Source organism: Coregonus lavaretus, assembly GCF_964263955.1.
Source record: "Coregonus lavaretus genome assembly, chromosome: 25".
In the NCBI taxonomy this organism is placed as follows: Eukaryota; Metazoa; Chordata; class Actinopteri; order Salmoniformes; family Salmonidae; genus Coregonus; species Coregonus lavaretus.
This window is the reverse complement of record NC_140012.1, coordinates 45,487,843-45,514,805: the sequence shown is the minus strand read 5'-3', so window position 1 is coordinate 45,514,805 and position 26,963 is coordinate 45,487,843. Positions and strand designations below refer to the sequence as shown.

At 49.0% G+C, this 26,963-nt stretch overlaps 1 protein-coding gene across 1 annotated transcript in view; it reads left to right on the top strand.

Annotated features, from left to right (window-relative positions):
• LOC311100941 (AT-rich interactive domain-containing protein 4B-like) overlaps positions 1–26,963 on the top strand; it is a 241,961-nt gene that overhangs the window by 181,895 nt on the left and 33,103 nt on the right. The window contains exon 16 of the mRNA XM_084141917.1: positions 9,957–10,166. Within this exon, the coding sequence (XP_083998043.1) occupies positions 9,957–10,166 (210 nt within the window). The remainder of the gene's footprint in view (positions 1–9,956; positions 10,167–26,963) is intronic.

The following is a 26,963-nucleotide window of genomic DNA, read 5'->3' as shown; positions in this document are numbered from 1 at the left end:
GAGAGGCTAGGGGGGGTTATTTAATAGTAGTGGTTTGGAGGTTGGGGAGGCTAGGGGGGTTATTTAATAGTAGTGGATTGGAGGTTGGGGAGGCTAGGGGGGTTATTTAATAGTAGTGGCTTGGAGGCTGGGGAGGCTAGGGGGGGTTATTTAATAGTAGTGGTTTGGAGGTTGGGGAGGCTAGGGGGGGTTATTTAATAGTAGTGGTTTGGAGGTTGGGGAGGCTAGGGGGGGTTATTTAATAGTAGTGGTTTGGAGGTTGGGGAGGCTAAGGGGGGTTATTTAATAGTAGTGGCTTGGAGGCTAGGGGGGGTTATTTAATAATAGTGGTTTGGAGGTTGGGGAGGCTAGGGGGGGTTATTTAATAGTAGTGGCTTGGAGGTTGGGGAGGCTGGGGGGGGGTTATTTAATAGTAGTGGTTTGGAGGTTGGGGAGGCTAGGGGGGGGGGGGGTTATTTAATAGTAGTGGCTTGGAGGTTGGGGAGGCTAGGGGGGGGGTTATTTAATAGTAGTGGTTTGGAGGCTAGGGGGGGTTATTTAATAGTAGTGGTTTGGAGGTTGGGGAGGCTAGGGGGGGGTTATTTAATAGTAGTGGCTTGGAGGTTGGGGAGGCTGGGGGGGGGGGGGTTATTTAATAGTAGTGGTTTGGAGGTTGGGGAGGCTAGGGGGGGGGGGTTATTTAATAGTAGTGGCTTGGAGGTTGGGGAGGCTGGGGGGGGGGTTATTTAATAGTAGTGGTTTGGAGGTTGGGGGGGTTATTTAATAGTAGTGGTTTGGAGGTTGGGGAGGCTAGGGGGGGTTATTTAATAGTAGTGGCTTGGAGGTTGGGGAGGCTAGGGGGGGTTATTTAATAGTAGTGGTTTGGAGGTTGGGGAGGCTAGGGGGGGTTATTTAATAGTAGTGGCTTGGAGGCTAGGGGGTTATTTAATAGTAGTGGTTTGGAGGCTGGGGAGGCTAGGGGGGTTATTTAATAGTAGTGGCTTGGAGGTTGGAGAGGCTAGGGGGGGTTATTTAATAGTAGTGGCTTGGAGGTTGGAGAGGCTAGGGGGGGTTATTTAATAGTAGTGGCTTGGAGGTTGGAGAGGCTAGGGGGGGTTATTTAATAGTAGTGGTTTGGAGGTTGGGGAGGCTAGGGGGGTTATTTAATAGTAGTGGATTGGAGGTTGGGGAGGCTAGGGGGGTTATTTAATAGTAGTGGCTTGGAGGCTGGGGAGGCTAGGGGGGGTTATTTAATAGTAGTGGTTTGGAGGTTGGGGAGGCTAGGGGGGGTTATTTAATAGTAGTGGTTTGGAGGTTGGGGAGGCTAGGGGGGGTTATTTAATAGTAGTGGTTTGGAGGTTGGGGAGGCTAAGGGGGGTTATTTAATAGTAGTGGCTTGGAGGCTAGGGGGGGTTATTTAATAATAGTGGTTTGGAGGTTGGGGAGGCTAGGGGGGGGTTATTTAATAGTAGTGGCTTTGAGGTTGGGGAGGCTGGGGGGGGGGTTATTTAATAGTAGTGGTTTGGAGGTTGGGGAGGCTAGGGGGGGGGGGGGTTATTTAATAGTAGTGGCTTGGAGGTTGGGGAGGCTAGGGGGGGGGTTATTTAATAGTAGTGGTTTGGAGGCTAGGGGGGGTTATTTAATAGTAGTGGTTTGGAGGTTGGGGAGGCTAGGGGGGGTTATTTAATAGTAGTGGCTTGGAGGTTGGGGAGGCTGGGGGGGGGGGGTTATTTAATAGTAGTGGTTTGGAGGTTGGGGAGGCTAGGGGGGGGGGGGTTATTTAATAGTAGTGGCTTGGAGGTTGGGGAGGCTGGGGGGGGGTTATTTAATAGTAGTGGTTTGGAGGTTGGGGAGACTAGGGGGGGTTATTTAATAGTAGTGGCTTAGAGGTTGGGGAGGCTAGGGGGGGTTATTTAATAGTAGTGGTTTGGAGGTTGGGGAGGCTAGGGGGGGGTTATTTAATAGTAGTGGCTTGGAGGTTGGGGAGGCTAGGGGGGTTATTTAATAGTAGTGGCTTGGAGGTTGGGGAGGCTAGGGAGGGTTATTTAATAGTAGTGGTTTGGAGGTTGGGGAGGCTAGGGGGTGGTTATTTAATAGTAGTGGTTTGGAGGTTGGGGAGGCTAGGGGGGTTATTTAATAGTAGTGGTTTGGAGGTTGGGGAGGCTAGGGGGGGTTATTTAATAGTAGTGGATTGGAGGTTGGGGAGGCTAGGGGGGGTTATTTAATAGTAGTGGCTTGGAGGCTAGGGGGGGGTTATTTAATAGTAGTGGATTGGAGGTTGGGGAGGCTAGGGGGGGGGTTATTTAATAGTAGTGGCTTGGAGGTTGGGGAGGCTAGGGGGGGTTATTTAATAGTAGTGGCTTGGAGGTTGGGGAGGCTAGGGGGGGTTATTTAATAGTAGTGGTTTGGAGGTTGGGGAGGCTAGGGGGGGTTATTTAATAGTAGTGGCTTGGAGGTTGGGGAGGCTAGGGGGGGTTATTTAATAGTAGTGGTTTGGAGGTTGGGGAGGCTAGGGGGGGGTTATTTAATAGTAGTGGCTTGGAGGCTAGGGGGGTTATTTAATAGTAGTGGTTTGGAGGTTGGGGAGGCTAGGGGGGTTATTTAATAGTAGTGGCTTGGAGGTTGGGGAGGCTAGGGAGGGTTATTTAATAGTAGTGGTTTGGAGGTTGGGGAGGCTAGGGGGGGTTATTTAATAGTAGTGGTTTGGAGGTTGGGGAGGCTAGGGGGGTTATTTAATAGTAGTGGTTTGGAGGTTGGGGAGGCTAGGGGGGGTTATTTAATAGTAGTGGATTGGAGGTTGGGGTGGCTAGGGGTGGTTATTTAATAGTAGTGGCTTGGAGGCTAGGGGGGGGTTATTTAATAGTAGTGGATTGGAGGTTGGGGAGGCTAGGGGGGGGTTATTTAATAGTAGTGGCTTGGAGGTTGGGGAGGCTAGGGGGGGGGGGTTATTTAATAGTAGTGGTTTGGAGGTTGGGGAGGCTAGGGGGGTGTATTTAATAGTAGTGGCTTAGAGGTTGGGGAGACTAGGGGGGTTATTTAATAGTAGTGGTTTGGAGGTTGGGGAGGCTAGGGGGGGGTTATTTAATAGTAGTGGTTTGGAGGTTGGGGAGGCTAGGGGGGGGGGTTATTTAATAGTAGTGGTTTGGAGGTTGGGGAGGCTATGGGGGGGGTTATTTAATAGTAGTGGTTTGGAGGTTGGGGAGGCTAGGGGGGGGGGTTATTTAATAGTAGTGGTTTGGAGGTTGGGGAGGCTAGGGGGGGGTTATTTAATAGTAGTGGTTTGGAGGTTGCGGAGGCTAGGGGGGGTTATTTAATAGTAGTGGTTTGGAGGTTGGGGAGGCTAGGGGGGTTATTTAATAGTAGTGGTTTGGAGGTTGGGGAGGCTAGGGGGGGTTATTTAATAGTAGTGGCTTGGAGGCTAGGGGGGGGGTTATTTAATAGTAGTGGATTGGAGGTTGGGGAGGCTAGGGGGGGGTTATTTAATAGTAGTGGCTTGGAGGTTGGGCAGGCTAGGGGGGGGTTATTTAATAGTAGTGGTTTGGAGGTTGGGGAGGCTAGGGGGGGGTATTTAATAGTAGTGGTTTGGAGGTTGGGGAGGCTAGGGGGGTTATTTAATAGTAGTGGTTTGGAGGCTAGGGAGACTAGGGGGGGGGGTTATTTAATAGTAGTGGCTTGGAGGTTGGGGAGGCTAGGGGGGTTATTTCATAGTAGTGGCTTAGAGGTTGGGGAGGCTATGGGGGTTATTTAATAGTAGTGGTTTGGAGGTTGGGGAGGCTAGGGGGGTTATTTAATAGTAGTGGCTTGGAGGTTGGGGAGGCTAGGGGGGTTATTTAATAGTAGTGGCTTGGAGGCTAGGGGGGTTATTTAATTGTAGTGTTTTGGAGGTTGGGGAGGCTAGGGGGGGTTATTTAATAGTAGTGGCTTGGAGGTTGGGGAGGCTAGGGGGGTTATTTAATAGTAGTGGTTTGGAGGTTGGGGAGGCTAGGGGGGTTATTTAATAGTAGTGGCTTGGAGGTTGGGGAGGCTAGGGGGGTTATTTAATAGTAGTGGTTTGGAGGTTGGAGGCTTAGGGGGGTTATTTAATAGTAGTGGCTTGGAGGCTAGGGGGGTTATTTAATAGTAGTGGTTTGGAGGTTGGGGAGGCTAGGGGGGTTATTTAATAGTAGTGGCTTGGAGGCTAGGGGGGGTATTTAATAGTAGTGGTTTGGAGGTTGGGGAGGCTAGGGGGGGGTTATTTAATAGTAGTGGTTTGGAGGTTGGGGAGGCTAGGGGGGGTTATTTAATAGTAGTGGTTTGGAGGTTGGGGAGGCTAGGGGGGGATATTTAATAGTAGTGGCTTGGAGGCTAGGGGGGTTATTTAATAGTAGTGGTTTGGAGGTTGGGGAGGCTAGGGGGGGGTTATTTAATAGTAGTGGTTTGGAGGTTGGGGAGGCTAGGGTGGGTTATTTAATAGTAGTTGCTTGGAGGCTAGGGGGGTTATTTAATAGTAGTGGCTTGGAGGTTGGGGAGGCTAGGGGGGGTTATTTAATAGTAGTGGTTTGGAGGTTGGGGAGGCTAGGGGGGTTATTTAATAGTAGTGGCTTGGAGGTTGGGGAGGCTGGGGGGGTTATTTAATAGTAGTGGCTTAGAGGTTGGGGAGGCTGGGGGGGTTATTTAATAGTAGTGGCTTGGAGGTTGGGGAGGCTAGGGGGGGTTATTTAATAGTAGTGGCTTGGAGGCTAGGGGGGGTTATTTCATAGTAGTGGCTTGGAGGCTAGGGGGGGTTATTTAATAGTAGTGGCTTAGAGGTTGGGGAGGCTAGGGGGGGTTATTTAATAGTAGTGGCTTAGAGGTTGGGGAGGCTAGGGGGGGTTATTTAATAGTAGTGGCTTAGAGGTTGGGGAGGCTAGGGGGGGGTTTATTTAATAGTAGTGGTTTGGAGGTTGGGGAGGCTAGGGGGGGGTTATTTAATAGTAGTGGTTTGGAGGTTGGGGAGGCTAGGGGGGGTTATTTAATAGTAGTGGTTTGTAGGTTGGGGAGGCTAGGGGGGGTTATTTAATAGTAGTGGCTTGGAGGTTGGGGAGGCTAGGGGGGTTATTTAATAGTAGTGGCTTGGAGGTTGGGGAGGCTAGGGGGGGTTATTTAATAGTAGTGGTTTGGAGGTTGGGGAGGCTAGGGGGGGGGTATTTAATAGTAGTGGTTTGGAGGTTGGGGAGACTAGGGGGGGTTATTTAATAGTAGTGGCTTGGAGGTTGGGGAGGCTAGGGGTGGTTATTTAATAGTAGTGGCTTGGAGGCTAGGGGGGGTTATTTAATAGTAGTGGCTTGGAGGCTAGGGGGGGTTATTTAATAGTAGTGGCTTGGAGGTTGGGGAGGCTAGGGGGGGTTATTTAATAGTAGTGGCTAGGAGGTTGGGGAGGCTAGGGGGGTTATTTAATAGTAGTGGTTTGGAGGTTGGGGAGGCTAGGGGGGGGTTATTTAATAGTAGTGGCTTGGAGGTTGGGGAGGCTAGGGGGGGTTATTTAATAGTAGTGGCTTGGAGGCTAGGGGGGTTATTTAATAGTAGTGGCTTGGAGGTTGGGGAGGCTGGGGGGGTTATTTAATAGTAGTGGCTTAGAGGTTGGGGAGGCTGGGGGGGTTATTTAATAGTAGTGGCTTGGAGGTTGGGGAGGCTAGGGGGGGTTATTTAATAGTAGTGGCTTGGAGGCTAGGGGGGGTTATTTCATAGTAGTGGCTTGGAGGCTAGGGGGGGTTATTTAATAGTAGTGGCTTAGAGGTTGGGGAGGCTAGGGGGGGTTATTTAATAGTAGTGGCTTAGAGGTTGGGGAGGCTAGGGGGGGTTATTTAATAGTAGTGGCTTAGAGGTTGGGGAGGCTAGGGGGGGTTTATTTAATAGTAGTGGTTTGGAGGTTGGGGAGGCTAGGGGGGGGGTTATTTAATAGTAGTGGTTTGGAGGTTGGGGAGGCTAGGGGGGGTTATTTAATAGTAGTGGTTTGTAGGTTGGGGAGGCTAGGGGGGGTTATTTAATAGTAGTGGCTTGGAGGTTGGGGAGGCTAGGGGGGTTATTTAATAGTAGTGGCTTGGAGGTTGGGGAGGCTAGGGGGGGTTATTTAATAGTAGTGGTTTGGAGGTTGGGGAGGCTAGGGGGGGGGTATTTAATAGTAGTGGTTTGGAGGTTGGGGAGACTAGGGGGGGTTATTTAATAGTAGTGGCTTGGAGGTTGGGGAGGCTAGGGGTGGTTATTTAATAGTAGTGGCTTGGAGGCTAGGGGGGGTTATTTAATAGTAGTGGCTTGGAGGCTAGGGGGGGTTATTTAATAGTAGTGGCTTGGAGGTTGGGGAGGCTAGGGGGGGTTATTTAATAGTAGTGGCTAGGAGGTTGGGGAGGCTAGGGGGGTTATTTAATAGTAGTGGTTTGGAGGTTGGGGAGGCTAGGGGGGGGTTATTTAATAGTAGTGGCTTGGAGGTTGGGGAGGCTAGGGGGGGTTATTTAATAGTAGTGGCTTGGAGGTTGGGGAGGCTAGGGGGGGTTATTTAATAGTAGTGGCTTGGAGGCTAGGGGGGTTATTTAATAGTAGTGGCTTGGAGGTTGGGGAGGCTAGGGGGGGGGATATTTAATAGTAGTGGTTTGTAGGTTGGGGAGGCTAGGTTTTTTTTTTTTATAGTAGTGGTTTGTAGGTAGGGGAGGCTAGGGGGGTTATTTAATAGTAGTGGCTTGGAGGTTGGGGAGGCTAGGGGGGTTATTTAATAGTAGTGGCTTGGAGGTTGGGGAGGCTAGGGGGGTTATTTAATAGTAGTGGCTTGGAGGTTGGGGGGGTTATTTAATAGTAGTGGCTTGGAGGTTGGGGAGGCTAGGGGGGGGTTATTTAATAGTAGTGGCTTGGAGGTTGGGGAGGCTAGGGGGGTTATTTAATAGTAGTGGCTTGGAGGTTGGGGAGGCTAGGGGGGGTTATTTAATAGCAGTGGCTTGGAGGCTAGGGGGGGTTATTTAATAGTAGTGGCTTGGAGGCTAGGGGGGGTTATTTAATAGTAGTGGCTTAGAGGTTGGGGAGGCTAGGGGGGGTTATTTAATAGTAGTGGCTTAGAGGTTGCAGAGGCTAGGGGGGGTTATTTAATAGTAGTGGTTTGGAGGTTGGGGAGGCTAGGGGGGGTTATTTAATAGTAGTGGCTTGGAGGTTGGGGAGGCTAGGGGGGTTATTTCATAGTAGTGGCTAGGAGGTTGGGGAGGCTAGGGGGGGGGTTATTTAATAGTAGTGGCTTGGAGGTTGGGGAGGCTAGGGGGGGTTATTTAATAGTAGTGGATTGGAGGTTGGGGAGGCTAGGGGGGGTTATTTAATAGTAGTGGCTTGGAGGCTGGAGGCTAGGGGGGGTTATTTAATAGTAGTGGTTTGTAGGTTGGGGAGGCTAGGGGGGGTTATTTAATAGTAGTGGCTTGGAGGTTGGAGGCTAGGGGGGGTTATTTAATAGTAGTGGTTTGTAGGTTGGGGAGGCTAGGGGGGGTTATTTAATAGTAGTGGCTTAGAGGTTGGGGAGGCTAGGGGGGTTATTTAATAGTAGTGGTTTGGAGGCTTGGGGGGTTATTTAATAGTAGTGGCTTGGAGGTTGGGGAGGCTAGGGGGGTTATTTAATAGTAGTGGTTTGTAGGTTGGGGAGGCTAGGGGGGGTTATTTAATAGTAGTGGTATGGAGGTTGGGGAGGCTAGGGGGGGGTTATTTAATAGTAGTGGCTTAGAGGTTGGGGAGGCTAGGGGGGGTTATTTAATAGTAGTGGCTTGGAGGCTAGGGGGGTTATTTAATAGTAGTGGCTTGGAGGTTGGGGAGTTTAGGGGGGGGGGGTTGTTTAATAGTAGTGGTTTTTAGGTTGGGGAGGCTAGGGGGGGTTATTTAATAGTAGTGGTTTGTAGGTTGGGGAGGCTAGGGGGGGTTATTTAATAGTAGTGGCTTAGAGGTTGGGGAGGCTAGGGGGGTTATTTAATAGGTGTGGTTTGGAGGCTTGGGGGGTTATTTAATAGTAGTGGCTTAGAGGTTGGGGAGGCTAGGTGGGTTATTTAATAGTAGTGGCTTGGAGGCTAGGGGGGTTATTTAATAGTAGTGGCTTGGAGGTTGGGGAGGCTAGGGGGGTTATTTAATAGTAGTGGCTTGGAGGTTGGGGAGGCTAGGGGGGTTATTTAATAGTAGTGGCTTGGAGGTTGGGGAGGCTAGGGGGGTTATTTAATAGTAGTGGTTTGTAGGTTGGGGAGGCTAGGGGGGGTTATTTAATAGTAGTGGCTTGGAGGTTGGGGAGGCTAGGGGGGGTTATTTAATAGTAGTGGTTTGGAGGTTGGAGGCTTGGGGGGTTATTTAATAGTAGTGGCTTAGAGGTTGGGGAGGCTGGGGGGGTTATTTAATAGTAGTGGCTTGGAGGTTGAGGAGGCTAGGGGGGGTTATTTAATAGTAGTGGCTTGGAGGCTAGGGGTGGTTATTTAATAGTAGTGGCTTGGAGGCTAGGGGGGGTTATTTAATAGTAGTGGCTTAGAGGTTGGGGAGGCTAGGGGGGGTTATTTAATAGTAGTGGCTTAGAGGTTGGGGAGGCTAGGGGGGGGTATTTAATAGTAGTGGTTTGGAGGTTGGGGAGGCTAGGGGGGGTTATTTAATAGTAGTGGTTTGTAGGTTGGGGAGGCTAGGGGGGGTTATTTAATAGTAGTGGTTTGGAGGTTGGGCAGGCTGGGGGGGTTATTTAATAGTAGTGGCTTGGAGGCTAGGGGGGGTTATTTAATAGTAGTGGCTTGGAGGTTGGGGAGGCTAGGGGGGGTTATTTAATAGTAGTGGCTTGGAGGTTGGGGAGGCTAGGGGGGGTTATTTAATAGTAGTGGCTTGGAGGCTAGGGGGGGTTATTTAATAGTAGTGGCTTAGAGGTTGGGGAGGCTAGGGGGGGTTATTTAATAGTAGTGGCTTAGAGGTTGGGGAGGCTAGGGGGGGGTTATTTAATAGTAGTGGTTTGGAGGTTGGGGAGGCTAGGGGGGGGTTATTTAATAGTAGTGGTTTGTAGGTTGGGGAGGCTAGGGGGGGGGTTATTTAATAGTAGTTGTTTGGAGGTTGGGGAGGCTAGGGGGGGGGGTTATTTAATAGTAGTGGTTTGGAGGTTGGGGAGGCTAGGGGGGGTTATTTAATAGTAGTGGTTTGGAGGCTAGGGGGGTTATTTAATAGTAGTGGCTTGGAGGTTGGGGAGGCAAGGGGGGGGGGTTATTTAATAGTAGTGGCTTGGAGGTTGGGGAGGCTAGGGGGGGGTTATTTAATAGTAGTGGTTTGGAGATTGGGGAGGCTAGGGGGGGTTATTTAATAGTAGTGGCTTGGAGGTTGGGGAGGCTAGGGGGGGTTATTTAATAGTAGTGGTTTGTAGGTTGGGGAGGCTAGGGGGGGTTATTTAATAGTAGTGGTTTGGAGATTGGGGAGGCTAGGGGGGTTATTTAATAGTAGTGGCTTGGAGGTTGGGGAGGCTAGGGGGGGTTATTTAATAGTAGTGGTTTGGAGGTTGGGGAGGCTAGGGGGGGTTATTTAATAGTAGTGGTTTGGAGATTGGGGAGGCTAGGGGGGTTATTTAATAGTAGTGGCTTGGAGGTTGGGGAGGCTAGGGGGGTTATTTAATAGTAGTGGCTTGGAGGTTGGGGAGGCTAGGGGGGGGTATTTAATAGTAGTGGTTTGGAGGCTGGGGAGGCTAGGGGGGGTTATTTAATAGTAGTGGCTTGGAGGTTGGGGAGGCTAGGGGGGGGTTATTTAATAGTAGTGGCTTGGAGGTTGGGGAGGCTAGGGGGGGTTATTTAATAGTAGTGGCTTGGAGGCTAGGGGGGTTATTTAATAGTAGTGGCTAGGAGGTTGGTTGTTAACAAGGGCCAGGGGAGTGGGGTTGGACCACCTAGTGCCAGGTAGTGAACGTGGGTTTTGGGTGGGTGTGGGGGTTGTGGTTATGGTGCATTATGGGAAGCCTAGGACCAGGAAGCTGAACTGTGTTTCATTGATTTCAGGGATGAGAGCTGCAGTCAGGAGGGCGATGGTGGTGATGAGGATCTGGGGGAGGAAGGGGAGGAGTTTGAGTGTTACCCCCCGGGGATGAAGGTGCAGGTGAGGTATGGGCGCGGTCGCAGCCTGAAGACGTACCAGGCCACTGTGAAAGAGGCTGACGTGGAGGGGGGAGAGGTACTCTACCTGGTTCACTACTGTGGCTGGAACGTCAGGTAAGATTAGCAGGACACACAGCCCTCTGGGTAAATGACCTATCACCTCTCTATCGATCATCTGACCACCATTATTATACAGCCTATTTATCCTCTTCTAAAACACATTTAAATGGCTGTGTCCCTCTCTATAAGTATTATCCATCTGATCAAACCCAGTCCCTCGTTATCAGAGTTATCTAGTGGCCTAAATAGAGAACTGGGTCGATCAGTAACACGATAATAACATTTTAAAGTGTTAACTAAAGTTTCTGTCCTTCGTTTGTCCGTCCGTCTGTCTAGAGACGGGACAACTGTAAGTGGATTGCCCTAAGCGTTTTAGAATAATACAACTTTTATCTGTATCCCTGAGTCACTCTGAAAGGTCATTTAAGCCTGGTTCCCACTATATGGCCAAACCAAGCCAATCTGAGATGAACTGGGCTGGTTACACATCCACCATAGCTGCTGGAATCACACTGGAAAGGACCATGTGAGGCAGAAGGGTACGGTTGGGGTGGTCCCTATAGTGTGGTTATAAAGGGTACGGTTGGGGTGGTCCCTACAGTGTGGTTATAAAGGGTACGGTTGGGGTGGTCCCTATAGTGTGGTTATAAAGGGTACGGTTGGGGTGGTCCCTATAGTGTGGTTATAAAGGGTACGGTTGGGGTGGTCCCTATAGTGTTCATGTGGTTATAAAGGGTACGGTTGGGGTGGTCCCTATAGTGTGGTTATAAAGGGTACGGTTGGGATGGTCCCTATAGTGTGGTTATAAAGGGTACGGTTGGGGTGGTCCCTATAGTGTGGTTATAAAGGGTACGGTTGGGGTGGTCCCTATAGTGTTAATGTGGTTATAAAGGGTACGGTTGGGTTGGTCCCTATAGTGTGGTTATAAAGGGTACGGTTGGGATGGTCCCTATAGTGTGGTTATAAAGGGTACGGTTGGGGTGGTCCCTATAGTGTGAATGTGGTTATAAAGGGTACGGTTGGGGTGGTCCCTATAGTGTGGTTAGAAAGGGTACGGTTGGGGTGGTCCCTATAGTGTGGTTATAAAGGGTACGGTTGGGATGGTCCCTATAGTGTGGTTATAAAGGGTACGGTTGGGGTCGTCCCTATAGTGTGGTTATAAAGGGTACGGTTGGGGTGGTCCCTATAGTGTGGTTATAAAGGGTACGGTTGGGGTGGTCCCTATAGTGTGGTTATAAAGGGTACGGTTGGGATGGTCCCTATAGTGTGGTTATAAAGGGTACGGTTGGGGTGGTCCCTATAGTGTGGTTATAAAGGGTACATTTGGGGTGGTCCCTATAGTGTGGTTATAAAGGGTACGGTTGGGGTGGTCCCTATAGTGTGGTTATAAAGGGTACGGTTGGGGTGGTCCCTATAGTGTGGTTATAAAGGGTACGTTTGGGGTGGTCCCTATAGTGTGAATGTGGTTATAAAGGGTATGGTTGGGGTGGTCCCTATAGTGTGGTTATAAAGGGTACGGTTGGGGTGGTCCCTATAGTGTGGTTATATAGGGTACGGTTGGGGTGGTCCCTATAGTGTGGTTATAAAGGGTACGGTTGGGGTGGTCCCTATAGTGTGGTTATAAAGGGTACGGTTGGGGTGGTCCCTATAGTGTGGTTATAAAGGGTACGGTTGGGATGGTCCCTATAGTGTGGTTATAAAGGGTACGGTTGGTGTGGTCCCTATAGTGTGGTTATAAAGGGTACAGTTGGGGTGGTCCCTATAATGTGGTTATATAGGGTACGGTTGGGGTGGTCCCTATAGTGTGGTTTTAAAGGGTACGGTTGGGATGGTTCCTATAGTGTTGTTATAAAGGGTACGGTTGGGGTGGTCCATATAGTGTGTTTAAAAAGGGTGCGGTTGGAGTGGTCCCTATAGTGTGAATGTGGTTATAAAGGGTACGGTTGGGGTGGTCCCTATAGTGTGGTTATATAGGGTACGGTTGGGATGGTCCCTATAGTGTGGTTATAAAGGGTACGGTTGGGGTGGTCCCTATAGTGTGGTTATAAAGGGTACGGTTGGGGTGGTCCCTATAGTGTTAATGTGGTTATAAAGGGTGCGGTTGCGGTATTCCCTATAGTGTGGTTATAAAGGGTACGGTTGGGGTGGTCCCTATAGTGTGAATGTGGTTATAAAGGGTACGGTTGGGATGGTCCCTATAGTGTGGTTATAAAGGGTACGGTTGAGGTGGTCCCTATAGTGTGGTTATAAAGGGTACGGTTGGGGTGGTCCCTATACTGTGGTTATAAAGGGTACGGTTGGGGTGGTCCCTATAGTGTGGTTATAAAGGGTACGGTTGGGGTGGTCCCTATAGTGTGGTTATAAAGGTTACGGTTGGGGTGGTCCCTATAGTGTGGTTATAAAGGGTACGGTTGGGGTGGTCCCTATAGTGTGGTTATAAAGGGTACGGTTGGGGTGGTCCCTATAGTGTGGTTATAAAGGGTACGGTTGGGGTGGTCCCTATAGTGTGGTTATAAAGGGTACGGTTGGGGTGGTCCCTATAGTGTGGTTATAAAGGGTACGGTTGGGATGGTCCCTATAGTGTGGTTATAAAGGGTACGGTTGGGATGGTCCCTATAGTGTGGTTATAAAGGGTACGGTTGGGGTGGTCCCTATAGTGTGGTTATAAAGGGTACGGTTGGGGTGGTCCCTATAGTGTGGTTATAAAGGGTACGGTTGGGGTGGTCCCTATAGTGTGGTTATAAAGGGTACGGTTGGGGTGGTCCCTATAGTGTGGTTATAAAGGGTACGGTTGGGGTGGTCCCTATAGTGTGGTTATAAAGGGTACGGTTGGGGTGGTCCCTATAGTGTGGTTATAAAGGGTACGGTTGGGATGGTCCCTATAGTGTGGTTATAAAGGGTACGGTTGGGATGGTCCCTATAGTGTGGTTATAAAGGGTACGGTTGGGGTGGTCCCTATAGTGTGGTTATAAAGGGTACGGTTGGGGTGGTCCCTATAGTGTGGTTATAAAGGGTACGGTTGGGGTGGTCCCTATAGTGTGGTTATAAAGGGTACGGTTGGGGTGGTCCCTATAGTGTGGTTATAATAATATGCCATTTAGCAGACGCTTTTATCCAAAGCGACTTACAGTCATGCGTGCATACATTTTTTTTGTGTATGGGTGGTCCCGGGGATCGAACCCACTACCTTGGCGTTACAAGCGCCGTGCTCTACCAGCTGAGCTACAGAGGACCATTATAAAGGGTACGGTTGGGATGGTCCCTATAGTGTTGTTATATAGGGTACGGTTGGGGTGGTCCCTATAGTGTGGTTATAAAGGGTACGGTTTGGGTGGTCCCTATAGTGTGGTTATAAAGGGTACAGTTGGGGTGGTCCCTATAATGTGGTTATATAGGGTACGGTTGGGGTGGTCCCTATAGTGTGGTTTTAAAGGGTACGGTTGGGATGGTCCCTATAGTGTGGTTATAAAGGGTACGGTTGGGGTGGTCCCTATAGTGTGTTTAAAAAGGGTGCGGTTGGAGTGGTCCCTATAGTGTGAATGTGGTTATAAAGGGTACGGTTGGGGTGGTCCCTATAGTGTGGTTATATAGGGTACGGTTGGGATGGTCCCTATAGTGTGGTTATAAAGGGTACGGTTGGGGTGGTCCCTATAGTGTGGTTATAAAGGGTACGGTTGGGGTGGTCCCTATAGTGTGGTTATAAAGGGTACGGTTGGGGTGTTCCCTATAGTGTGGTTATAAAGGGTACGGTTGGGATGGTCCCTATAGTGTGGTTATAAAGTGTACGGTTGGGGTGGTCCCTATAGTGTGGTTATAAAGGGTACGGTTGGGGTGGTCCCTATAGTGTGGTTATAAAGGGTACGGTTGGGGTGGTCCCTATAGTGTGGTTATATAGGGTACGGTTGGGGTGGTCCCTATAGTGTGGTTATAAAGGGTACGGTTGGGGTGGTCCCTATAGTGTGGTTATAAAGGGTACGGTTGGGGTGGTCCCTATAGTGTGGTTATAAAGGGTACGGTTGGGGTGGTCCCTATACTGTGGTTATAATGGGTACGGTTGGGGTGGTCCCTATAGTGTGGTTATAAAGGGTACGGTTGGGGTGGTCCCTATAGTGTGGTTATAATGGGTACGGTTGGGGTGGTCCCTATAGTGTGGTTATAAAGGGTACGGTTGGGATGGTCCCTATAGTGTGGTTATAAAGGGTACGGTTGGGGTGGTCCCTATAGTGTGAATGTGGTTATAAAGGGTACGGTTGGGGTGGTCCCTATAGTGTGGTTATAAAGGGTACGGTTGGGGTTGTCCCTATAGTGTGGTTATAAAGGGTACGGTTGGGGTGGTCCCTATAGTGTTCATGTGGTTATAAAGGGTACGGTTGGGGTGGTCCCTATAGTGTGGTTATAAAGGGTACGGTTGGGGTGGTCCCTATAGTGTGGTTATAAAGGGTACGGTTGGGGTGGTCCCTATAGTGTGGTTATAAAGGGTACGGTTGGGGTGGTCCCTATAGTGTGGTTATAAAGGGTACGGTTGGGATGGTCCCTATAGTGTGGTTATATAGGGTACGGTTGGGGTGGTCCCTATAGTGTGGTTATAAAGGGTACGGTTGGGGTGGTCCCTATAGTGTGGTTATAAAGGGTACGGTTGGGGTGGTCCCTATAGTGTGGTTATAAAGGGTACGGTTGGGGTGGTCCCTATAGTGTGGTTATAAAGGGTACGGTTGGGGTGGTCCCTATAGTGTGGTTATAAAGGGTACGGTTGGGGTGGTCCCTATAGTGTGGTTATAAAGGGTACGGTTGGGGTGGTCCCTATAGTGTGGTTATATAGGGTACGGTTGGGATGGTCCCTATAGTGTGGTTATATAGGGTACGGTTGGGATGGTCCCTATAGTGTGGTTATAAAGGGTACGGTTGGGGTGGTCCCTATAGTGTTAATGTGGTTATAAAGGGTACGGTTGCGGTATTCCCTATAGTGTGGTTATAAAGGGTACGGTTGGGGTGGTCCCTATAGTGTGGTTATAAAGGGTACGGTTGGGGTGGTCCCTATAGTGTGGTTATAAAGGGTACGGTTGGGGTGGTCCCTATAGTGTGGTTATAAAGGGTACGGTTGGGGTGGTCCCTATAGTGTGGTTATAAAGGGTACGGTTGGGGTGGTCCCTATAGTGTGGTTATAAAGGGTACGGTTGGGTTGGTCCCTATAGTGTGGTTATAAAGGGTACGGTTGGGGTGGTCCCTATAGTGTGGTTATAAAGGGTACGGTTGGGGTGGTCCCTATAGTGTGGTTATAAAGGGTACGGTTGGGGTGGTCCCTATAGTGTGGTTATAAAGGGTACGGTTGGGATGGTCCCTATAGTGTGGTTATAAAGGGTACGGTTGGGGTGGTCCCTATAGTGTGGTTTTAAAGGGTACGGTTGGGATGGTTCCTATAGTGTTGTTATAAAGGGTACGGTTGGGGTGGTCCCTATAGTGTGTTTAAAAAGGGTGCGGTTGGAGTGGTCCCTATAGTGTGAATGTGGTTATAAAGGGTACGGTTGGGGTGGTCCCTATAGTGTGGTTATATAGGGTACGGTTGGGATGGTCCCTATAGTGTGGTTATAAAGGGTACGGTTGGGATGGTCCCTATATTGTGAATGTGGTTATAAAGGGTACGGTTGGGGTGGTCCTTATAGTGTGGTTATAAAGGGTACGGTTGGGTGGTCCTTATAGTGTGGTTATAAAGGGTACGGTTGGGGCGGTCCCTATAGTGTGGTTATAAAGGGTACGGTTGGGATGGTCCCTATAGTGTGGTTATATAGGGTACGGTTGGGATGGTCCCTATAGTGTGGTTATAAAGGGTACGGTTGGGGTGGTCCTTATAGTGTGGTTATAAAGGGTACGGTTGGGGTGGTCCCTATAGTGTGGTTATAAAGGGTACGGTTGGGGTGGTCCCTATAGTGTGTTTAAAAAGGGTGCGGTTGGAGTGGTCCCTATAGTGTGGTTATAAAGGGTACGGTTGGGGTGGTCCCTATAGTGTGGTTATAAAGGGTACGGTTGGGGTGGTCCCTATAGTGTGGTTATAAAGGGTACGGTTGGGGTGGTCCCTATAGTGTGGTTATATAGGGTACGGTTGGGATGGTCCCTATAGTGTGGTTATATAGGGTACGGTTGGGATGGTCCCTATAGTGTGGTTATAAAGGGTACGGTTGGGGTGGTCCCTATAGTGTGGTTATAAAGGGTACGGTTGGGGTGGTCCCTATAGTGTTAATGTGGTTATAAAGGGTACGGTTTCGGTATTCCCTATAGTGTGGTTATAAAGGGTACGGTTGGGATGGTCCCTATAGTGTGGTTATAATGGGTACGGTTGGGATGGTCCCTATAGTGTGGTTATAAAGGGTACGGTTGGGGTGGTCCCTATAGTGTGGTTATAAAGGGTACGGTTGGGGTGGTCCCTATAGTGTTAATGTGGTTATAAAGGGTACGGTTTCGGTATTCCCTATAGTGTGGTTATAAAGGGTACGGTTGGGGTGGTCCCTATAGTGTGGTTATAAAGGGTACGGTTGGGGTGGTCCCTATAGTGTGGTTATAAAGGGTGCGGTTGGGGTGGTCCCTATAGTGTGGTTATAAAGGGTACGGTTGGGGTGGTCCCTATAGTGTGGTTATAAAGGGTACGGTTGGGGTGGTCCCTATAGTGTGGTTATAAAGGGTGCGGTTGGGGTGGTCCCTATAGTGTGGTTATAAAGGGTACGGTTGGGGTGGTCCTTATAGTGTGGTTATAAAGGGTACGGTTGGGATGGTCCCTATAGTGTGGTTATAAAGGGTACGGTTGGGATGGTCCCTATAGTGTGAATGTGGTTATAAAGGGTACGGTTGGGATGGTCCCTATACTGTGGTTATAAAGGGTACGGTTGGGTTGGTCCCTATAGTGTGGTTATAAAGGGTACGGTTGGGGTTGTCCCTATAGTGTGGTTATAAAGGGTACGGTTGGGGTGGTCCCTATAGTGTGGTTATAAAGGGTACGGTTGGGATGGTCCCTATAGTGTGGTTATAAAGGGTACGGTTGGGTTGGTCCCTATAGTGTGGTTATAAAGGGTACGGTTGGGGTGGTCCCTATAGTGTGGTTATAAAGGGTACGGTTGGGGTGGTCCCTATAGTGTGTTTAAAAAGGGTGCGGTTGGAGTGGTCCCTATAGTGTGAATGTGGTTATAAAGGGTACGGTTGGGGTGGTCCCTATAGTGTGGTTATATAGGGTACGGTTGGGATGGTCCCTATAGTGTGGTTATAAAGGGTACGGTTGGGGTGGTCCCTATAGTGTGGTTATAAAGGGTACGGTTGGGATGGTCCCTATAGTGTGGTTATAAAGGGTACGGTTGGGATGGTCCCTATAGTGTGGTTATAAAGGGTACGGTTGGGATGGTCCCTATAGTGTGGTTATATAGGGTACGGTTGGGGTGGTCCTTATAGTGTGGTTATAAAGGGTACGGTTGGGATGGTCCCTATAGTGTGGTTATAAAGGGTACGGTTGGGGTGGTCCTTATAGTGTGGTTATAAAGGGTACGGTTGGGGTGGTCCCTATAGTGTGGTTATAAAGGGTACTGTTGGGATGGTCCCTATAGTGTGGTTATAAAGGGTACGATTGGGGTGGTCCCTATAGTGTGGTTATAAAGGGTACGGTTGGGATGGTCCCTATAGTGTGGTTATAAAGGGTACGGTTGGGGTGGTCCCTATAGTGTGGTTATAAAGGGTACGGTTGGGGTGGTCCCTATAGTGTGGTTATAAAGGGTACGGTTGGGGTGGTCCCTATAGTGTGGTTATAAAGGGTACGGTTGGGATGGTCCCTATAGTGTGGTTATAAAGGGTACGGTTGGGGTGGTCCCTATAGTGTGGTTATAAAGGGTACGGTTGGGGTGGTCCCTATAGTGTGGTTATAAAGGGTACGGTTGGGGTGGTCCCTATAGTGTGGTTATAAAGGGTACGGTTGGGATGCTCCCTATAGTGTGGTTTTAAAGGGTACGGTTGGGGTGGTCCCTATAGTGTGGTTATAAAGGGTACGGTTGGGGTGGTCCCTATAGTGTGGTTATAAAGGGTACGGTTGGGGTGGTCCCTATAGTGTGTTTAAAAAGGGTGCGGTTGGAGTGGTCCCTATAGTGTGAATGTGGTTATAAAGGGTATGGTTGGGGTGGTCCCTATAGTGTGGTTATATAGGGTACAGTTGGGATGGTCCCTATAGTGTGGTTATATAGGGTACGGTTGGGATGGTCCCTATAGTGTGGTTATAAAGGGTACGGTTGGGGTGGTCCCTATAGTGTGGTTATAAAGGGTACGGTTGGGGTGGTCCCTATAGTGTGGTTATAAAGGGTACGGTTGGGGTGGTCCCTATAGTGTGGTTATAAAGGGTACGGTTGGGGTGGTCCCTATAGTGTGGTTATAAAGGGTACGGTTGGGATGGTCCCTATAGTGTGGTTATAAAGGGTACGGTTGGGATGGTCCCTATAGTGTGGTTATAAAGGGTACGGTTGGGATGGTCCCTATAGTGTGGTTATAAAGGGTACGGTTGGGGTGGTCCCTATAGTGTGGTTATAAAGGGTACAGTTGGGGTGGTCCCTATAATGTGGTTATATAGGGTACGGTTGGGGTGGTCCCTATAGTGTGGTTTTAAAGGGTACGGTTGGGATGGTTCCTATAGTGTTGTTATAAAGGGTACGGATGGGGTGGTCCCTATAGTGTGTTTAAAAAGGGTGCGGTTGGAGTGGTCCCTATAGTGTGAATGTGGTTATAAAGGGTACGGTTGGGGTGGTCCCTATAGTGTGGTTATATAGGGTACGGTTGGGATGGTCCCTATAGTGTGGTTATAAAGGGTACGGTTGGGGTGGTCCCTATAGTGTGGTTATAAAGGGTACGGTTGGGGTATTCCCTATAGTGTTAATGTGGTTATAAAGGGTGCGGTTGCGGTATTCCCTATAGTGTGGTTATAAAGGGTACGGTTGGGGTGGTCCCTATAGTGTGGTTATAAAGGGTACGGTTGGGGTGGTCCCTATAGTGTGGTTATAAAGGGTACGGTTGGGATGGTCCCTATAGTGTGGTTATAAAGGGTACGGTTGGGATGGTCCCTATAGTGTGGTTATAAAGGGTACGGTTGGGGTGGTCCTTATAGTGTGGTTATAAAGGGTACGGTTGGGGTGGTCCCTATAGTGTGGTTATAAAGGGTACGGTTGGGGTGGTCCCTATAGTGTGGTTATAAAGGGTTCGGTTGGGGTGGTCCCTATAGTGTGGTTATAAAGGGTACGGTTGGGGTGGTCCCTATAGTGTGGTTATAAAGGGTACGGTTGGGGTGGTCCCTATAGTGTGGTTATAAAGGGTACGGTTGGGATGGTGCCTATAGTGTGGTTATAAAGGGTACGGTTTGGGTGGTCCTTATAGTGTAGTTATAAAGGGTACGGTTGGGGTGGTCCCTATAGTGTGGTTATAAAGGGTACGGTTGGGATGGTCCCTATAGTGTGGTTATAATGGGTACGGTTGGGGTGGTCCCTATAGTGTGGTTATAAAGGGTACGGTTGGGGTGGTCCCTATAGTGTGGTTATAAAGGGTACGGTTGGGATGGTCCCTATAGTGTGGTTATAAAGGGTACGGTTGGGATGGTCCCTATAGTGTGGTTATAAAGGGTACGGTTGGGTGGTCCTTATAGTGTGGTTATAAAGGGTACGGTTGGGGTGGTCCCTATAGTGTGGTTATAAAGGGTACGGTTGGGGTGGTCCCTATAGTGTGGTTATAAAGGGTACGGTTGGGATGGTCCCTATAGTGTGGTTATAAAGGGTACGGTTGGGTGGTCCTTATAGTGTGGTTATAAAGGGTACGGTTGGGGTGGTCCCTATAGTGTGGTTATAAAGGGTACGGTTGGGGTGGTCCCTATAGTGTGGTTATAAAGGGTACGGTTGGGATGGTGCCTATTTTGTGGTTATAAAGGGTACGGTTGGGATGGTCCCTATAGTGTGGTTATAAAGGGTACGGTTGGGGTGGTCCTTATAGTGTAGTTATAAAGGGTACGGTTGGGGTGGTCCCTATAGTGTGGTTATAAAGGGTACGGTTGGGATGGTCCCTATAGTGTGGTTATAATGGGTACGGTTGGGGTGGTCCCTATAGTGTGGTTATAAAGGGTACGGTTGGGGTGGTCCCTATAGTGTGAATGTGGTTATAAAGGGTACGGTTGGGGTGGTCCCTATAGTGTGGTTATAAAGAGTACGGTTGGGATGGTCCCTATAGTGTGAATGTGGTTATAAAGGGTACGGTTGGGGTGGTCCTTATAGTGTGGTTATAAAGGGTACGGTTGGGGTGGTCCCTATAGTGTGGTTATAAAGGGTACGGTTGGGGTGGTCCTTATAGTGTGGTTATAAAGGGTACGGTTGGGGTGGTCCCTATAGTGTGGTTATAAAGGGTACGGTTGGGATGGTCCCTATAGTGTGGTTATAAAGGGTACGATTGGGGTGGTCCCTATAGTGTGGTTATATAGGGTACGGTTGGGGTGGTCCCTATAGTGTGGTTATAAAGGGTACGGTTGGGGTGGTCCCTATAGTGTGGTTATAAAGGGTACGGTTGGGGTGGTCCCTATAGTGTGGTTATAAAGGGTACGGTTGGGGTGGTCCCTATAGTGTGGTTATAAAGGGTACGGTTGGGGTGGTCCCTATATTGTGGTTATAAAGGGTACGGTTGGGGTGGTCCCTATAGTGTGGTTATAAAGGGTACGGTTGGGATGGTCCCTATAGTGTTGTTATATAGGGTACGGTTGGGGTGGTCCCTATATTGTGGTTATAAAGGGTACGGTTTGGGTGGTCCCTATAGTGTGGTTATAAAGGGTACAGTTGGGGTGGTCCCTATAATGTGGTTATATAGGGTACGGTTGGGGTGGTCCCTATAGTGTGGTTTTAAAGGGTACGGTTGGGATGGTCCCTATAGTGTGGTTATAAAGGGTGCGGTTGGGGTGGTCCTTATAGTGTGGTTATAAAGGGTACGGTTGGGGTGGTCCCTATAGTGTTAATGTGATTATAAAGGGTACGGTTGCGTTATTCCCTATAGTGTGGTTATAAAGGGTACGGTTGGGGTGGTCCCTATAGTGTGGTTATAAAGGGTACGGTTGGGATGGTCCCTATAGTGTGAATGTGGTTATAAAGGGTACGGTTGGGGTGGTCCTTATAGTGTGGTTATAAAGGGTACGGTTGGGGTGGTCCCTATAGTGTGGTTATAAAGGGTACGGTTGGGATGGTCCCTATAGTGTGGTTATAAAGGGTACGGTTGGGATGGTCCCTATAGTGTGGTTATAAAGGGTACGGTTGGGGTGGTCCTTATAGTGTGGTTATAAAGGGTACGGTTGGGGTGGTCCCTATAGTGTGGTTATAAAGGGTACGGTTGGGATGGTCCCTATAGTGTGGTTATAAAGGGTACGATTGGGGTGGTCCCTATAGTGTGGTTATATGGGGTACGGTTGGGATGGTCCCTATAGTGTGGTTATAAAGGGTACGGTTGGGGTGGTCCTTATAGTGTGGTTATAAAGGGTACGGTTGGGGTGGTCCCTATAGTGTGGTTATAAAGGGTACGGTTGGGGTGGTCCCTATAGTGTGGTTATAAAGGGTTCGGTTGGGGTGGTCCCTATAGTGTGGTTATAAAGGGTACGGTTGGGGTGGTCCCTATAGTGTGGTTATAAAGGGTACGGTTGGGGTGGTCCCTATAGTGTGGTTATAAAGGGTACGGTTGGGATGGTGCCTATAGTGTGGTTATAAAGGGTACGGTTTGGGTGGTCCTTATAGTGTAGTTATAAAGGGTACGGTTGGGGTGGTCCCTATAGTGTGGTTATAAAGGGTACGGTTGGGATGGTCCCTATAGTGTGGTTATAATGGGTACGGTTGGGGTGGTCCCTATAGTGTGGTTATAAAGGGTACGGTTGGGGTGGTCCCTATAGTGTGGTTATAAAGGGTACGGTTGGGATGGTCCCTATAGTGTGGTTATAAAGGGTACGGTTGGGATGGTCCCTATAGTGTGGTTATAAAGGGTACGGTTGGGTGGTCCTTATAGTGTGGTTATAAAGGGTACGGTTGGGGTGGTCCCTATAGTGTGGTTATAAAGGGTACGGTTGGGGTGGTCCCTATAGTGTGGTTATAAAGGGTACGGTTGGGATGGTCCCTATAGTGTGGTTATAAAGGGTACGGTTGGGTGGTCCTTATAGTGTGGTTATAAAGGGTACGGTTGGGGTGGTCCCTATAGTGTGGTTATAAAGGGTACGGTTGGGGTGGTCCCTATAGTGTGGTTATAAAGGGTACGGTTGGGATGGTGCCTATTTTGTGGTTATAAAGGGTACGGTTGGGATGGTCCCTATAGTGTGGTTATAAAGGGTACGGTTGGGGTGGTCCTTATAGTGTAGTTATAAAGGGTACGGTTGGGGTGGTCCCTATAGTGTGGTTATAAAGGGTACGGTTGGGATGGTCCCTATAGTGTGGTTATAATGGGTACGGTTGGGGTGGTCCCTATAGTGTGGTTATAAAGGGTACGGTTGGGGTGGTCCCTATAGTGTGAATGTGGTTATAAAGGGTACGGTTGGGGTGGTCCCTATAGTGTGGTTATAAAGAGTACGGTTGGGATGGTCCCTATAGTGTGAATGTGGTTATAAAGGGTACGGTTGGGGTGGTCCTTATAGTGTGGTTATAAAGGGTACGGTTGGGGTGGTCCCTATAGTGTGGTTATAAAGGGTACGGTTGGGGTGGTCCTTATAGTGTGGTTATAAAGGGTACGGTTGGGGTGGTCCCTATAGTGTGGTTATAAAGGGTACGGTTGGGATGGTCCCTATAGTGTGGTTATAAAGGGTACGATTGGGGTGGTCCCTATAGTGTGGTTATATAGGGTACGGTTGGGGTGGTCCCTATAGTGTGGTTATAAAGGGTACGGTTGGGGTGGTCCCTATAGTGTGGTTATAAAGGGTACGGTTGGGGTGGTCCCTATAGTGTGGTTATAAAGGGTACGGTTGGGGTGGTCCCTATAGTGTGGTTATAAAGGGTACGGTTGGGGTGGTCCCTATATTGTGGTTATAAAGGGTACGGTTGGGGTGGTCCCTATAGTGTGGTTATAAAGGGTACGGTTGGGATGGTCCCTATAGTGTTGTTATATAGGGTACGGTTGGGGTGGTCCCTATATTGTGGTTATAAAGGGTACGGTTTGGGTGGTCCCTATAGTGTGGTTATAAAGGGTACAGTTGGGGTGGTCCCTATAATGTGGTTATATAGGGTACGGTTGGGGTGGTCCCTATAGTGTGGTTTTAAAGGGTACGGTTGGGATGGTCCCTATAGTGTGGTTATAAAGGGTGCGGTTGGGGTGGTCCTTATAGTGTGGTTATAAAGGGTACGGTTGGGGTGGTCCCTATAGTGTTAATGTGATTATAAAGGGTACGGTTGCGTTATTCCCTATAGTGTGGTTATAAAGGGTACGGTTGGGGTGGTCCCTATAGTGTGGTTATAAAGGGTACGGTTGGGATGGTCCCTATAGTGTGAATGTGGTTATAAAGGGTACGGTTGGGGTGGTCCTTATAGTGTGGTTATAAAGGGTACGGTTGGGGTGGTCCCTATAGTGTGGTTATAAAGGGTACGGTTGGGATGGTCCCTATAGTGTGGTTATAAAGGGTACGGTTGGGATGGTCCCTATAGTGTGGTTATATAGGGTACGGTTGGGGTGGTCCTTATAGTGTGGTTATAAAGGGTACGGTTGGGGTGGTCCCTATAGTGTGGTTATAAAGGGTACGGTTGGGATGGTCCCTATAGTGTGGTTATAAAGGGTACGATTGGGGTGGTCCCTATAGTGTGGTTATATGGGGTACGGTTGGGGTGGTCCCTATAGTGTGGTTATAAAGGGTACGGTTGGGGTGGTCCCTATAGTGTGGTTATAAAGGGTACGGTTGGGGTGGTCCCTATAGTGTGGTTATAAAGGGTACGGTTGGGGTGGTCCCTATATTGTGGTTATAAAGGGTACGGTTGGGGTGGTCCCTATAGTGTGGTTATAAAGGGTACGGTTGGGATGGTCCCTATAGTGTTGTTATATAGGGTACGGTTGGGGTGGTCCCTATAGTGTGGTTATAAAGGGTACGGTTTGGGTGGTCCCTATAGTGTGGTTATAAAGGGTACAGTTGGGGTGGTCCCTATAATGTGGTTATATAGGGTACGGTTGGGGTGGTCCCTATAGTGTGGTTTTAAAGGGTACGGTTGGGATGGTCCCTATAGTGTGGTTATAAAGGGTACGGTTGGGGTGGTCCCTATAGTGTGGTTATAAAGGGTACGGTTGGGGTGGTCCCTATAGTGTGTTTAAAAAGGGTGCGGTTGGAGTGATCCCTATAGTGTGAATGTGGTTATAAAGGGTTCGGTTGGGGTGGTCCCTATAGTGTGGTTATATAGGGTACGGTTGGGATGGTCCCTATAGTGTGGTTATAAAGGGTACGGTTGGGGTGGTCCTTATAGTGTGGTTATAAAGGGTACGGTTGGGGTGGTCCCTATAGTGTTAATGTGGTTATAAAGGGTACGGTTGCGGTATTCCCTATAGTGTGGTTATAAAGGGTACGGTTGGGGTGGTCCCTATAGTGTGGTTATAAAGGGTACGGTTGGGGTGGTCCCTATAGTGTTAATGTGGTTATAAAGGGTACGGTTGCGGTATTCCCTATAGTGTGGTTATAAAGGGTACGGTTGGGGTGGTCCCTATAGTGTGGTTATAAAGGGTACGGTTGGGGTGGTCCCTATAGTGTGGTTATAAAGGGTACAGTTGGGGTGGTCCCTATAATGTGGTTATATAGGGTACGGTTGGGGTGGTCCCTATAGTGTGGTTTTAAAGGGTACGGTTGGGATGGTTCCTATAGTGTTGTTATAAAGGGTACGGTTGGGGTGGTCCCTATAGTGTGGTTATAAAGGGTACGGTTTGGGTGGTCCCTATAGTGTGGTTATAAAGAGTACAGTTGGGGTGGTCCCTATAATGTGGTTATATAGGGTACGGTTGGGGTGGTCCCTATAGTGTGGTTTTAAAGGGTACGGTTGGGATGGTCCCTATAGTGTGGTTATAAAGGGTACGGTTGGGGTGGTCCCTATAGTGTGTTTAAAAAGGGTGCGGTTGGAGTGGTCCCTATAGTGTGAATGTGGTTATAAAGGGTACGGTTGGGGTGGTCCCTATAGTGTGGTTATATAGGGTACGGTTGGGATGGTCCCTATAGTGTGGTTATAAAGGGTACGGTTGGGGTGGTCCCTATAGTGTGGTTATAAAGGGTACGGTTGGGGTGGTCCCTATAGTGTTAATGTGGTTATAAAGGGTACGGTTGCGGTATTCCCTATAGTGTGGTTATAAAGGGTACGGTTGGGGTGGTCCCTATAGTGTGGTTATAAAGGGTACGGTTGGGGTGGTCCCTATAGTGTGGTTATAAAGGGTACGGTTGGGGTGGTCCCTATAGTGTGGTTATAAAGGGTACGGTTGGGATGGTCCCTATAGTGTGGTTATAAAGGGTACGGTTGGGATGGTCCCTATAGTGTGGTTATAAAGGGTACGGTTGGGGTGGTCCCTATAGTGTGGTTATAAAGGGTACGGTTGGGGTGGTCCCTATAGTGTGGTTATAAAGGGTACGGTTGGGGTGGTCCCTATAGTGTGGTTATAAAGGGTACGGTTGGGGTAGTCCCTATAGTGTGGTTATAAAGGGTACGGTTGGGGTGGTCCCTATAGTGTGGTTATAAAGGGTACGGTTGGGATGGTCCCTATAGTGTGGTTATAAAGGGTACGGTTGGGGTGGTCCCTATAGTGTGGTTATAAAGGGTACAGTTGGGGTGGTCCCTATAATGTGGTTATATAGGGTACGGTTGGGGTGGTCCCTATAGTGTGGTTTTAAAGGGTACGGTTGGGATGGTTCCTATAGTGTTGTTATAAAGGGTACAGTTGGGGTGGTCCCTATAGTGTGGTTATATAGGGTACGGTTGGGATGGTCCCTATAGTGTGGTTATAAAGGGTACGGTTGGGGTGGTCCCTATAGTGTGGTTATAAAGGGTACGGTTGGGATGGTTCCTATAGTGTTGTTATAAAGGGTACGGTTGGGGTGGTCCCTATAGTGTGGTTATATAGGGTACGGTTGGGATGGTCCCTATAGTGTGGTTATAAAGGGTACGGTTGGGGTGGTCCCTATAGTGTGGTTATAAAGGGTACGGTTGGGGTGGTCCCTATAGTGTTAATGTGGTTATAAAGGGTGCAGTTGCGGTATTCCCTATAGTGTGGTTATAAAGGGTACGGTTGGGGTGGTCCCTATAGTGTGGTTATAAAAGGTACGGTTGGGGTGGTCCCTATAGTGTGAATGTGGTTATAAAGGGTACGGTTGGGATGGTCCCTATAGTGTGGTTATAAAGGGTACGGTTGGGGTGGTCCCTATAGTGTGGTTATAAAGGGTACGGTTGGGGTGGTCCCTATAGTGTGGTTATAAAGGGTACGGTTGGGGTGGTCCCTATAGTGTGGTTATAAAGGGTACGGTTGGGGTGGTCCCTATAGTGTGGTTATAAAGGGTACGGTTGGGATGGTCCCTATAGTGTGGTTATATAGTGTACGGTTGGGGTGGTCCCTATACTGTGGTTATAAAGGGTACGGTTGGGGTGGTCCCAATAGTGTGGTTATAAAGGGTACGGTTGGGGTGGTCCCTATAGTGTGGTTATAAAGGGTACGGTTGGGGTGGTCCCTATAGTGTGGTTATAAAGGGTACGGTTGGGGTGGTCCCTATAGTGTGGTTATAAAGGGTACGGTTGGGATGGTGCCTATAGTGTGGTTATAAAGGGTACGGTTGGGATGGTCCCTATAGTGTGGTTATAAAGGGTGCGGTTGGAGTGGTCCCTATAGTGTGAA